Raw genomic sequence first — 14,025 nt, 5'->3', positions numbered from 1 at the left:
CCCACGAGCCCCCCCTGGGGCGGGGCAGATGGCAGACCAGAAGCCTAGCTTTTCCCAACGAGCCCCATGGGGGCGGGGAATGGAGTTAGGCCTGGGGACAGTTGGTCCCGAAGCTGAGGAGGTACTTGTACCTCACATAGGTCTCAAGAAACTCCCGAGACAGGGAGCCAAAGCCGAGTCACTATTCGGAAAAGACCCGGGCCGGGAGAGTACCGGCGAATCACGAGCAACAACAATGAATAAAGAAATTCATGGACATAAAGAGAGAGATAAAGTGATAATGAGAGAGAGTGTGATGCAGTTCAGATGGGCTTGTGAGGTCTCTAGGGAGACCTAATTATATGGTCACACCTGCCTTAGCAAATGTCGGGTAGTCACGCCCACGTCTGAGGTCTTTTGTTCTTAACAGCGTCAGAGCTCGGCGTCAGGTCGTAACACGTGGTACATACACCATTGGGGAGGGGGTACTTTGACTACGATATAAGCCCAGGGAAGAGCGGGGCAAAGAGGTTGTTGGTGACAGGTCCGTCGAGTGAGAGCTCTGGACAGCCGCGTGTGTAGTGGACCACGCATTGGGAATCTCGGGTCAGCTGGTCGGTGAATTAAGAGTGAGTACTAGTCCGTGTTACTGATAACATCTACCCTTCCCCCTGGTAATAAGTCTCATAGGTCAATTGTTATATTGTGTAAATTTCCATCAGGATATGTTGTATTCTAGCCCTTTTATGTTATTAAGTAAACTATAGCCATAGTTCCCATTTTTATTTGTACCTTCATATGCTATTCCCTATTTTGTTAAGCACTGGGATATACAGGAGACGTGCTCACTCGCTGGGATACCTCCGGTAGAGTGGGTAGAGGTCTCACAAGAGACTCTGGTTCGCTCTACGTCTCTAGAGAGAAAGGAAAAGAGATAAAGTGAGAAAGATGTGAGAAGTGATGACTAAGGGAGAATAAGGTTCGTCCTATATCTCCAAGATAAAAAACGATTGAGACAGATGCCTCTCTTACCTGATCCTCCAGATGAAGACAGTGAGGGCCAGCAGCACCACCACCAGCACCACCACCACCACCACCACCACCACCACCCACCATACAGAATTCGACGGTGGTGTCGACACATATACCATCGACTTAGAAGCTATCAGCTCTCTGTAGGAACCTGCAACACAAAGTATTTTTTAAACATGCAACACAAAGGGTACCAGAGACCTGAAACACAAGGGTTAACTTTATATATACAACACCTTGGACCTAAAGGTGATTCCATACCTTCCCTGATCTTAGTGACAACAGTGAGCCAGTGTCTAGTGCCATACCTTCCCTTGGTCTTAGTGACAACAGTGAGCCAGTACCTAGAGCCATAACTGCGCTGGTCTCAGTGACAACAGTGAGAGAGTATCTAGTGTCATACCTTTCCTGGTTTTAGTGAGAACAGTGAGCCAGTACCTAGAGCCATACCTGCCGTGGTCTCAGTGACAACAGTGAGTCAGTATTTAGTGCCATACCTGCCCTGGTTTTAGTGACAACAGTGAGCCAATATCCAGTGTCATACCTGCGCTGGTCTCAGTGGCAACAGTGAGCCAGTATCTAGTGCCATACCTGCGCTGGTCTCAGTGACAACAGTGAGCCAGTATCTAGTGCCATACCTGCGCTGGTCTCAGTGAGAACAGTGAGCCAGTATCTGGTGCCATACCTGCCGTGGTCTCAGTGACAACAGTGAGCCAGTATCTGGTGCCATACCTGCCGTGGTCTCAGTGACAACAGTGAGCCAGTATCTGGTGCCATACCTGCCGTGGTCTCAGTGACAACAGTGAGCCAGTATCTGGTGCCATACCTGCCGTGGTCTCAGTGACAACAGTGAGCCAGTATCTGGTGCCATACCTGCCGTGGTCTCAGTGACAACAGTGAGCCAGTATCTAGTGCCATACCTGCCGTGGTCTCAGTGACAACAGTGAGCCAGTATCTAGTGCCATACCTGCCGTGGTCTCAGTGACAACAGTGAGCCAGTATCTGGTGCCATACCTGCCGTGGTCTCAGTGACAACAGTGAGCCAGTATCTGGTGCCATACCTGCCGTGGTCTCAGTGACAACAGTGAGCCAGTATCTAGTGCCATACCTGCCGTGGTCTCAGTGACAACAGTGAGCCAGTATCTGGTGCCATACCTGCCGTGGTCTCAGTGACAACAGTGAGCCAGTATCTGGTGCCATACCTGCCGTGGTCTCAGTGACAACAGTGAGCCAGTATCTAGTGCCATACCTGCGCTGGTCTCAGTGAGAACAGTGAGCCAGTATCTGGTGCCATACCTGCCGTGGTCTCAGTGACAACAGTGAGCCAGTATCTGGTGTCACACCTGCCGTGGTCTCAGTGACAACAGTGAGCCAGTATCTGGTGCCATACCTGCCGTGGTCTCAGTGACAACAGTGAGCCAGTATCTGGTGCCATACCTGCCGTGGTCTCAGTGACAACAGTGAGCCAGTATCTAGTGTCATACCTGCCGTGGTCTCAGTGACAACAGTGAGCCAGTATCTGGTGCCATACCTGCGCTGGTCTCAGTGACAACAGTGAGCCAGTATCTAGTGTCATACCTGCCGTGGTCTCAGTGACAACAGTGAGCCAGTATCTGGTGCCATACCTGCCGTGGTCTCAGTGACAACAGTGAGCCAGTATCTGGTGCCATACCTGCCGTGGTCTCAGTGACAACAGTGAGCCAGTATCTAGTGTCATACCTGCCGTGGTCTCAGTGACAACAGTGAGCCAGTATCTAGTGTCATACCTGCCGTGGTCTCAGTGACAACAGTGAGCCAGTATTTAGAGTCAGACGTGAGGTGACGGTTGAGGAAGCCAGTGTTGTTCTTGTTGTCACCCACAACAAACTCCTTCTTGATTTTGTTCTTCTCCTGTAACACAAGTAAAAGTCTTAATAACATTCGCATTAATAACAAAGTATCAATAACAATGGAACTAAGAATAACATAAAGAATAACAATTTACCTGATAAAGTTTGCCAGCGATCCACAGAGAGGAATCTGGTGTTTTCTGAGGATATTCACGAACAAGTTTTTCTGCCATCATTTCCACCTTACGTATCATTTTATATTCTTCTAAGTCCTGTTTTTGTTCAAGTTCTTCAGCCTTCAGCGAGTGTTCTTGTTCTCCATTATTCTGGTTATGTTCTTTATACACCACAATCCACTGCCACCTACCAAATGAAATACCCAGATTGTAAGTGACTTAATGTGTGTGATACACTTATAATTAAGCTGGAGTGAGATTTTACATACAGTTTATATAAGTTTATATACAGTTTATATATGGTTATATAGTTTATATATGTTTATATACAGTTTTGCTAAACCTTTAAAAATCATAATTAAAATGATCGTTTTGGGGCATCATGATTATTGTAGGAAATATAATTATATAATTATTAGTATTACATTAACATGAGCACAAAATACCCACGCAGGTAAGGTGGTAACATGAGGCAGAAGGATGGTGATGGTGTTGTTATAGGAGGTGATAAACTGGAGGTCTGAGGTAATGTGAGGTGACTCGGGTCTAGTCCACACCTTCTGCACTGTCCAGTCACTGCAATGTTGTTGGTTGCAAGCTGACACTTCTACCTCCACTTCTACACCTGCACCCACTGCAGTGAACTGGAGAATACACCAACATACATTATACAGTATAATACAATACAAAAATTAGGGACTAGATTAAGTGTAATTGTAGATGTATAGAAATTTACAAATACAGTACTGGTATCTATTTTATATTCTTAATCACAGATAGTTAAAATATATCTAAAAAAAACATTAGAGATACTATATAGAAACTAAAATAAATATTACATTAACATTCCACTCCATAAATTCATTAAAAGGTTTCTTTCATTAGAAAAAATAAATACAAATAAATCTAAGAACAGAAGAACATAGAGAACACTGCAAAATAACTTCAGGTTCCTGTTTATAACAAATTTTCAACCATATACTTTATGCTAGGCCTAATTTACCTTCATTTGATTTATTTAAAATATTTTCTTGTATGCCTCAACTAAACAAAATTTGAACTGTTGTCAAAACAATAACTAGTCACTAACAAATCTAAATTTTTCTATTTTTAATCCACTGTATTCTATTTTAGGTCGATATTTTCAACACCTCATTTGGTATAAACCTTGGTAATAAATACCGACAAGTTGGTTTAGAAAGACACGTAAGCAAACACTATAACATATTCATTAGAAAACGTTTCGGTCCTGGGACCTTGATCACTTCTATAGTGTTTGCTTACGTGTCTTTTTAAACCGACACCTCATTTACATACCATATATTACTGCTGTTGATCTACTTACAAGCTACACTCATGCCACCTCTCATTCTGTCTTGCAGGAGAATGTAAGTTTGTTGTTTGTTATGTTAGTCAGAAACATTTCCTGTGTGATAGATTAACTTTAACATCCTTTGTGTGTCTACATAATATTTCCTTCCATTAAATAATACTGATCACTGCTGAATCACACACCGTGGTCAAGAATCACACACCGTGGTCAAGAATCACACACCGTGGTCAAGAATCACACACCGTGGTCAAGGATCACACACCGTGGTCAAGGATCACACACCGTGGTCAAGAATCACACACCGTGGTCAAGAATCACATACCGTGGTCAAGAATCACACACCGTGGTCAAGAATCACACACCGTGGTCAAGAATCACACACCGTGGTCAAGAATCACACACCGTGGTCAAGAATCACACACCGTGGTCAAGAATCACACACCGTGGTCAAGAATCACACACCATGGTCAAGAATCACACACCGTGGTCAAGAATCACACACCGTGGTCAAGAATCACACACCGTGGTCAAGAATCACACACCGTGGTCAAGAATCACACACCGTGGTCAAGAATCACACACCGTGGTCAAGAATCACACACCATGGTCAAGAATCACACACCGTGGTCAAGAATCACACACCATGGTCAAGAATCACACACCGTGGTCAAGAATCACACACCGTGGTCAAGAATCACACACCGTGGTCAAGAATCACACACCGTGGTCAAGAATCACACACCGTGGTCAAGAATCACACACCGTGGTCAAGAATCACACACCGTGGTCAAGAATCACACACCGTGGTCAAGAATCACACACCGTGGTCAAGAATCACACACCGTGGTCAAGAATCACACACCGTGGTCAAGAATCACACACCGTGGTCAAAAATCACACACCGTGGTCAAGAATCACACACCGTGGTCAAGTATCACACACCGTGGTCAAGAATCACACACCGTGGTCAAGTATCACACACCGTGGTCAAGAATCACACACCGTGGTCAAGAATCACACACCGTGGTCAAGAATCACACACCGTGGTCAAGAATCACACACCGTGGTCAAGAATCACACACCGTGGTCAAGAATCACACAACGTGGTCAAGAATCACACACCATGGTCAAGAATCGCACACCGTGGTCAAGAATCACACACCGTGGTCAAGAATCACACACCGTGGTCAAGAATCACACACTGTGGTCAAGAATCACACACCGTGGTCAAGAATCACACACCGTGGTCAAGAATCACACACCGTGGTCAAGAATCACACACCGTGGTCAAGAATCACACACCGTGGTCAAGAATCACACACCGTGGTCAAGAATCACACACCATGGTCAAGAATCACATACCGTGGTCAAGAATCACACACCATGGTCAAGAATCACACACCTTGGTCAAGAATCACACACCATGGTCAAGAATCACACACCATGGTCAAGAATCACACACCGTGGTCAAGAATCACACACCATGGTCAAGAATCACACACCGTGATCAAGAATCACACACCGTGGTCAAGAGTCACACACTGTGGTCAAGAATCACATACCGTGGTCAAGAATCACACACCGTGGTCAAGAATCACACACCGTGGTCAAGAATCACACACCGTGGTCAAGAATCACACACCGTGGTCAAGAATCACACACCGTGGTCAAGAATCACACAACGAGGTCAAGAATAACACAAAGAATCGTGGTCAAGAATCACACACCATGGTCAAGAATCGCACACCGTGGTCAAGAATCACACACCATGGTCAAGAATCGCACACCGTGGTCAAGAATCACACACCGTGGTCAAGAATCACACACCGTGGTCAAGAATCACACACTGTGGTCAAGAATCACACACCATGGTCAAGAATCACACACCATGGTCAAGAATCACACACCGTGGTCAAGAATCACACACCGTGGTCAAGAATCACACACCCCAGTCAAGAATCACACCATGGTCAAGAATAACCACTGAAAATCACACACCGCAAGACAAGTGGTCAGAATCCTCTTGGTTCATGTTCACACACCATGGTTGTGTCTTGATGTTGGTTGTGTTGAAGTTCCAAGTGTAGGAGTCCGTGCGTGAGGTGAGGAAAGGACGACCTCTGACCAAGTAATACATAATCTTGCCAGCTGGGTATAGTGGGGCAGCCCAGGTCACTACTACTGATGTATTGGTGGCGTGTGATGAGTGCAGAAGTACTGGTGGCGACGGCTCTGTTACAAGACAGGTGCAAGAAGTTACATGACAGGTGCAAGAAGTTACATGACAGATGCAAGAAGTTACATGACAGGTGCAAGAAGTTACATGACAGGTGCAAGAAGTTACAAGACAGGTGCAAGAAGTTACAAGACAGGTGCAAGAAGTTACAAGACAGGTGCAAGAAGTTACAAGACAGGTGCAAGAAGTTACAAGACAGGTGCAAGAAGTTACAAGACAGGTGCAAGAAGTTACAAGACAGGTGCAAGAAGTTACAAGACAGGTGCAAGAAGTTACAAGACAGGTGGAACAAGGGAGGCAGAGAAAATAAACAAAATCGTGGTTGAATAATATTAAATTTTTATAAGCCTATGTATGATATTAATCTGCAGCAGACACATGAAGAAACTACTAAGTCAACCTGACACATAAGAATCAATATAGCTTAACAACGTGTCTCCCATGAGCTGTGAGATTATAAACTATGTTATTTCTTACGACAACTTCAACTTAATGTAGACTTGACCACTAAAATTAAAATATTGTGGCTAACCTTAGAGATTCTAATGTATTTTTCAAATGATTTTCCAAAAATATATAAAATATTACATATAGAAAAAGTGCTAAAAGGTGATATACTAGCATATTTTGAGACAATTATAAGAGTACTAACAAGGAGTAATGATTATCGTAAGAGTACTAACAAGGAGTAATGATTATCGTAAGAGTACTAACAAGGAGTAATGATTATCGTAAGAGTACTAACAAGGAGTAATGATTATCGTAAGAGTACTAACAAGGAGTAATGATTATCGTAAGAGTACTAACAAGGAGTAATGATTATCGTAAGAGTACTAACAAGGAGTAATGATTATCGTAAGAGTACTAACAAGGAGTAATGATTATCGTAAGAGTACTAACAAGGAGTAATGATTATCGTAAGAGTACTAACAAGGAGTAATGATTATCGTAAGAGTACTAACAAGGAGTAATGATTATCGTAAGAGTACTAACAAGGAGTAATGATTATCGTAAGAGTACTAACAAGGAGTAATGATTATCGTAAGAGTACTAACAAGGAGTAATGATTATCGTAAAAGTACTAACAAGGAGTAATGATTATCGTAAGAGTACTAACAAGGAGTAATGATTATCGTAAGAGTACTAACAAGGAGTAATGATTATCGTAAGAGTACTAACAAGGAGTAATGATTATCGTAAGAGTACTAACAAGGAGTAATGATTATCGTAAGAGTACTAACAAGGAGTAATGATTATCGTAAGAGTACTAACAAGGAGTAATGATTATCGTAAGAGTACTAACAAGGAGTAATGATTATCGTAAGAGTACTAACAAGGAGTAATGATTATCGTAAGAGTACTAACAAGGAGTAATGATTATCGTAAGAGTACTAACAAGGAGTAATGATTATCGTAAGAGTACTAACAAGGAGTAATGATTATCGTAAGAGTAATAACAAGGAGTAATGATTATCGTAAGAGTACTAACAAGGAGTAATGATTATCGTAAGAGTACTAACAAGGAGTAATGATTATCGTAAGAGTCCTAACAAGGAGTAATGATTATCGTAAGAGTACTAACAAGGAGTAATGATTATCGTAAGAGTACTAACAAGGAGTAATGATTATCGTAAGAGTACTAACAAGGAGTAATGATTATCGTAAGAGTAATAACAAGGAGTAATGATTATCGTAAGAGTCCTAACAAGGAGTAATGATTATCGTAAGAGTACTAACAAGGAGTAATGATTATCGTAAGAGTACTAACAAGGAGTAATGATTATCGTAAGAGTACTAACAAGGAGTAATGATTATCGTAAGAGTACTAACAAGGAGTAATGATTATCGTAAGAGTACTAACAAGGAGTAATGATTATCGTAAGAGTACTAACAAGGAGTAATGATTATCGTAAGAGTACTAACAAGGAGTAATGATTATCGTAAGAGTACTAACAAGGAGTAATGATTATCGTAAGAGTACTAACAAGGAGTAATGATTATCGTAAGAGTACTAATGATTATCGTAAGAGTACTAACAAGGAGTAATGATTATCGTAAGAGTACTAACAAAGTAATGATTATCGTAAGAGTACTAACAAGAGTAATGATTATCGTAAGAGTACTAACAAGGAGTAATGATTATCGTAAGAGTACTAACAAGGAGTAATGATTATCGTAAGAGTACTAACAAGGAGTAATGATTATCGTAAGAGTACTAACAAGGAGTAATGATTATCGTAAGAGTACTAACAAGGAGTAATGATTATCGTAAGAGTACTAACAAGGAGTAATGATTATCGTAAGAGTACAAACAAGTAGTAATGATTATCGTAAGAGTACTAACAAGGAGTAATGATTATCGTAAGAGTACTAACAAGGAGTAATGATTATCGTAAGAGTACTAACAAGGAGTAATGATTATCGTAAGAGTACTAACAAGGAGTAATGATTATCGTAAGAGTACTAACAAGGAGTAATGATTATCGTAAGAGTACTAACAAGGAGTAATGATTATCGTAAGAGTACTAACAAGGAGTAATGATTATCGTAATATTGCAGTTAAGGTGAGAATAATGTTGTTCTGGACCGAAGGTCAGTGTTTTTGTGGAGGAAGTTATGGTGACAGTGAAGTTAATTAAGCGTTATGAAGCACCTGAAGAAAAGTTTGATAAATGATAATGAAACAGTCAACAGTAGCATGACCCAGTCAACAGAGGCATGGAACAGTAAACAGTAGCATGGAACAGTCAACAGAGGCATGGAACAGTAAACAGTAGCATGACCCAGTCAACAGAGGCATGGAACAGTAAACAGTAGCATGGAACAGTCAACAGAAGCATGGAACAGTCAACAGTAGCATGACCCAGTCAACAGAGGCATGGAACAGTAAACAGTAGCATGGAACAGTCAACAGAAGCATGAAACAGTCAACAGTAGCATGACCCAGTCAACAGAGGCATGGAACAGTAAACAGTAGCATGGAACAGTCAACAGAGGCATGGAACAGTAAACAGTAGCATGGAACAGTCAACAGAAGCATGGAACAGTAAACAGAAGCATGGAACAGTCAACAGTAGCATGACCCAGTCAATAGAAGCATGGAACAGTAAACAGTAGCATGGAACAGTCAACAGAGGCATGGAACAGTAAACAGTAGCATGGAACAGTCAACAGAAGCATGGAACAGTAAACAGTAGCATGGAACAGTCAACAGAGGCATGGAACAGTAAACAGTAGCATGGAACAGTAAACTGAAGCATGGAACAGTCAACAGTAGCATGACCCAGTCAATAGAAGCATGGAACAGTAAACAGTAGCATGGAACAGTAAACAGAAGCATGGAACAGTCAACAGTAGCATGACTCAGTCAATAGAAGCATGGAACAGTAAACAGTAGCATGGAACAGTCAACAGAGGCATGGAACAGTAAACAGTAGCATGGAACAGTCAACAGAAGCATGGAACAGTAAACAGAAGCATGGAACAGTCAACAGTAGCATGACCCAGTCAATAGAAGCATGGAACAGTAAACAGTAGCATGGAACAGTCAACAGAGGCATGGAACAGTAAACAGTAGCATGGAACAGTCAACAGAAGCATGGAACAGTAAACAGTAGCATGGAACAGTCAACAGAGGCATGGAACAGTAAACAGTAGCATGGAACAGTCAACAGAGGCATGGAACAGTAAACAGTAGCATGGAACAGTCAACAGAAGCGTGGAACAGTAAACAGTAGCATGGAACAGTCAACAGAAGCATGGAACAGTCAACAGAAGCATGAAACAGTCAACAGTAGCATGACCCAGTCAACAGAGGCATGTAACAGTAAACAGTAGCATGGAACAGTCAACAGAAGCATGGAACAGTAAACAGTAGCATGGAACAGTCAACAGAAGCATGGAACAGTCAACAGAAGTATGAAACAGTCAACAGTAGCATGACCCAGTCAACAGAGGCATGGAACAGTAAACAGTAGCATGGAACAGTCAACAGAAGCATGGAACAGTAAACAGTAGCATGGAACAGTCAACAGAAGCATGAAACAGTCAACAGAAGCATGAAACAGTCAACAGTAGCATGACCCAGTCAACAGAAGCATGGAACAGTAAACAGTAGCATGGAACAGTCAACAGAAGCATGGAACAGTAAACAGTAGCATGGAACAGTCAACAGAAGCATGGAACAGTCAACAGAAGCATGAAACAGTCAACAGTAGCATGACCCAGTCAACAGAGGCATGGAACAGTAAACAGTAGCATGGAACAGTCAACAGAAGCATGGAACAGTCAACAGTAGCATGACCCAGTCAACAGAGGCATGGAACAGTAAACAGTAGCATGAACCAGTCAACAGAAGCATGGAACAGTCAACAGTAGTATGGAACAGTCAACAGAAGCATGGAACAGTCAACAGTAGCATGACCCAGTCAACAGAAGCATGGAACAGTCAACAGTAGTATGGAACAGTCAACAGAAGCATGGAACAGTCAACAGAAGCATGGAACAGTCAACAGAAGCATGGAACAGTCAACAGAAGCATGACCCAGTCAACAGAAGCATGGAACAGCCAACAGAAGCATGGAACAGTCAACAGTAGCATGACCCAGTCAACAGAGGCATGGAACAGTAAACAGTAGCATGACCCAGTCAACAGAAGCATGGAACAGTCAACAGAAGCATGGAACAGTCAACAGAAGTATGGAACAGTCAACAGAAGCATGACCCAGTCAACAGAAGCATGGAACAGTCAACAGAAGCATGGAACAGTCAACAGTAGCATGACCCAGTCAACAGAAGCATGGAACAGTCAACAGTAGCATGGAACAGTCAACAGAAGCATGGAACAGTAAACAGTAGCATGACCCAGTCAACAGAAGCATGGAACAGTCAACAGAAGCATGGAACAGTCAACAGAAGCATGGAACAGTCAACAGAAGCATGGAACAGTCAATAGAAGAATGGAACAGAAACAGTAGCATGGAACAGTAAACAGTAGCATGACCCAGTCAACAGAAGCATGGAACAGTCAACAGTAGCATGACCCAGTCAACAGAAGCATGGAACAGTCAACAGAAGCATGGAACAGTCAACAGAAGCATGGAACAGTCAACAGAAGCATGGAACAGTCAATAGAAGAATGGAACAGAAACAGTAGCATGGAACAGTAAACAGTAGCATGAGAGCCAATAGCAGCAGGGAACGGTCAACAAAGATATATAATAATAAAGACAAGAAACAGACATAATAACAGAGGCAAGAAACGGACATAACAGAGACAAGAAACAGAACAACAGAAAAAACAGACATAATAACAGAGTCAAGAAACGGACATAACAACAGAAACAAGAAACAGACATAACAACAGAGGCAAGAATCAGACATAACAGAGACAAGAAACAGAACAACAGAAAAAACAGACATAATAACAGAGTCAAGAAACAGACAACAGTGTCATACACCAACAGTGAACTTACTTCCTGCACGAGTAGTGGCCGTTACATGAACAACCGGACCATAGTCAGGAACTCCCTGATTTTTGGCTGATATCTGGAACACATAATATAAAGTTAGCATTGTTGTGTGTAAGAGGCAGTGTGTAGAAGGCTGTGTAGGAGGCTGTGTAGGAGGCAGTGTGTGTGTGTGTGTGTAGGAAGCAGTGTGTGTGTAGGAGGCAGTGTGTATGTAGGAGGCAGTGTGTGTGTAGGAGGCAGTGTGTGTGTAGGAGGCAGTGTGTGTGTGTGTGTGTAGGAAGCAGTGTGTGTGTAAGAGGCAGTGTGTAGAAGGCTGTGTAGGAGGCTGTGTAGGAGGCAGTGTGTGTGTGTGTGTAGGAAGCAGTGTGTGTGTAGGAGGCAGTGTGTATGTAGGAGGCAGTGTGTGTGTAGGAGGCAGTGTGTGTGTAGGAGGCAGTGTGTGTGTAGGAGGCAGTGTGTGTGTAGGAGGCAGTGTGTGTGTAGGAGGCAGTGTTTGTAGGAGGCAGTGTGTGTATTGGAGGCAGTGTGTATGTAGGAGGCAGTGTGTGTGTAGGAGGCAGTGTGTGTGTAGGAGGCAGTGTTTGTAGGAGGCAGTGTGTGTATTGGAGGTAGTGTGTGTGTAGGAGGCAGTGTGTACTCACCTATTTGTGGTTGCAGGGGTCGAGATTCAGCTCCTGGCCCCGACTCTTCACTGATCGCTACTAGGTCCCCCGCCTCTCTGCTCCCTGAGCTTTGTCATACCTCGTCTTAAAGCTATGTATGGTTCCTGCCTCCACTACATCACTTGCTAGGCTATTCCAAATTCCTGACGACTCTGTTACTGAAGAAATACTTCCTAACATCCCTGTGACTCGTCTGAGTCTTCAGCTTCCAATTGTGACCCCTTGTTTCTGTGTCCCCTCTCTGGAACATCCTGTCTCTGTCCACCTTATCTATTCCACGCAGTATTTTGTATGTCGTTATCATGTCTCCCCTGACCCTCCTGTCCTCTAGTGTCGTCAGTCCGATTTCCCTTTACCTTTCTTCGTAGGACATTCCCCCGAGCTCCGGAACTAGCCTTGTTGCAAACCTTTTTACTTTCTCTAATTTCTTGAATTGCTTGACCAGGTGTTGGTTCCAAACTGGTGCTGCATACTCCAGTATAATCCTGACGTACACAGTGTACAGTGTCTTGAACGATTCCTTACTAAGGTATCGGAACGCTATTCTCAGGTTTGCCAGGCGCCCATATTTTGCAGCAGCTATCTGGTTGATGTGTGCCTCCGGAGGCATGCTCGGTGTTGTGGTCACCCCAAGATCTTTCTCCTTGAGGGAGGTTTGCAGTCCTTGTCCACCTAGCCTATATTCTGTCTGCGGTCTTCTTTGCCCTTCCCCAATCTTCACGACTTTGCATTTGGCAGTGTTGAATTCGAGGATCCAGTTGCTGGACCACATGTCCAGTCTGTCCAGGTCTTTGTAGCCCTGCCTGATCCTCATCTGATTTAATTCTTCTCATTAACTTCACATCATCTGCGAACAGGGACACTTCAGGAAGTGTGTAGGAGGCAGTGTTTGTAGGAGGCAGTGTGTGTGTAGGAGGCAGTGTGTGTGTGTAGGAGGCAGTGTTTGTAGGAGGCAGTGTGTGTGTAGGAGGCAGTGTGTGTGTGTGTAGGAGGCAGTGTTTGTAGGAGGCAGTGTGTGTGTAAGAGGCAGTGTGTTTGTGTGTAGGAGGCAGTGTGTGTGTGTGTAGGAGGCAGTGTTTGTAGCAGGCAGTGTGCAGAAGACATTGTACTCACCTATTTGTCGTTGCAGGGGTCGATTCATAGCTCCTGGACCCGCCTCTTTACTGGTCGCTTCTAGGTTCTCTCTCCCTGCTCCATGAGTTTAATCATGCCTCATCTTAAAACTATGTATGGTTCCTGCCTCCACTACGTCGCTTGCCAGACTATTCCACTTCATGACAACTCTATGACGAAAGAAATATTTCCTA

The 14,025-nt window shown here is 43.2% G+C and overlaps 2 protein-coding genes across 2 annotated transcripts in view; both read right to left on the bottom strand.

Annotated features, from left to right (window-relative positions):
• LOC128692920 (receptor-type tyrosine-protein phosphatase epsilon) overlaps window positions 1-3,690 on the bottom strand; it is a 41,726-nt gene extending 38,036 nt beyond the window's left edge. The window contains exons 1-4 of the mRNA XM_070080025.1: window positions 3,467-3,690; window positions 2,996-3,203; window positions 2,778-2,901; window positions 1,012-1,162 (exon numbers count right to left, since the gene is read on the bottom strand). Of these exons, the coding sequence (XP_069936126.1) occupies window positions 1,012-1,162; window positions 2,778-2,901; window positions 2,996-3,094 (374 nt within the window). The 5' untranslated portion in view covers window positions 3,095-3,203; window positions 3,467-3,690. The remainder of the gene's footprint in view (window positions 1-1,011; window positions 1,163-2,777; window positions 2,902-2,995; window positions 3,204-3,466) is intronic.
• A 2,649-nt stretch (window positions 3,691-6,339) lies between these two features.
• Window positions 6,340-14,025, bottom strand: part of LOC138851200 (uncharacterized) — a 50,042-nt gene continuing 42,356 nt past the window's right edge. Inside the window, exons 16-17 of the mRNA XM_070080026.1 lie at window positions 12,060-12,132; window positions 6,340-6,581 (exon numbers count right to left, since the gene is read on the bottom strand). Of these exons, the coding sequence (XP_069936127.1) occupies window positions 6,340-6,581; window positions 12,060-12,132 (315 nt within the window). The remainder of the gene's footprint in view (window positions 6,582-12,059; window positions 12,133-14,025) is intronic.

Source organism: Cherax quadricarinatus, unplaced genomic scaffold, assembly GCF_038502225.1.
Source record: "Cherax quadricarinatus isolate ZL_2023a unplaced genomic scaffold, ASM3850222v1 Contig83, whole genome shotgun sequence".
NCBI classification, from domain to species: Eukaryota; Metazoa; Arthropoda; class Malacostraca; order Decapoda; family Parastacidae; genus Cherax; species Cherax quadricarinatus.
The sequence above is the reverse complement of the archived record's forward strand: the minus strand, read 5'-3'. Positions and strand labels throughout refer to the sequence as shown.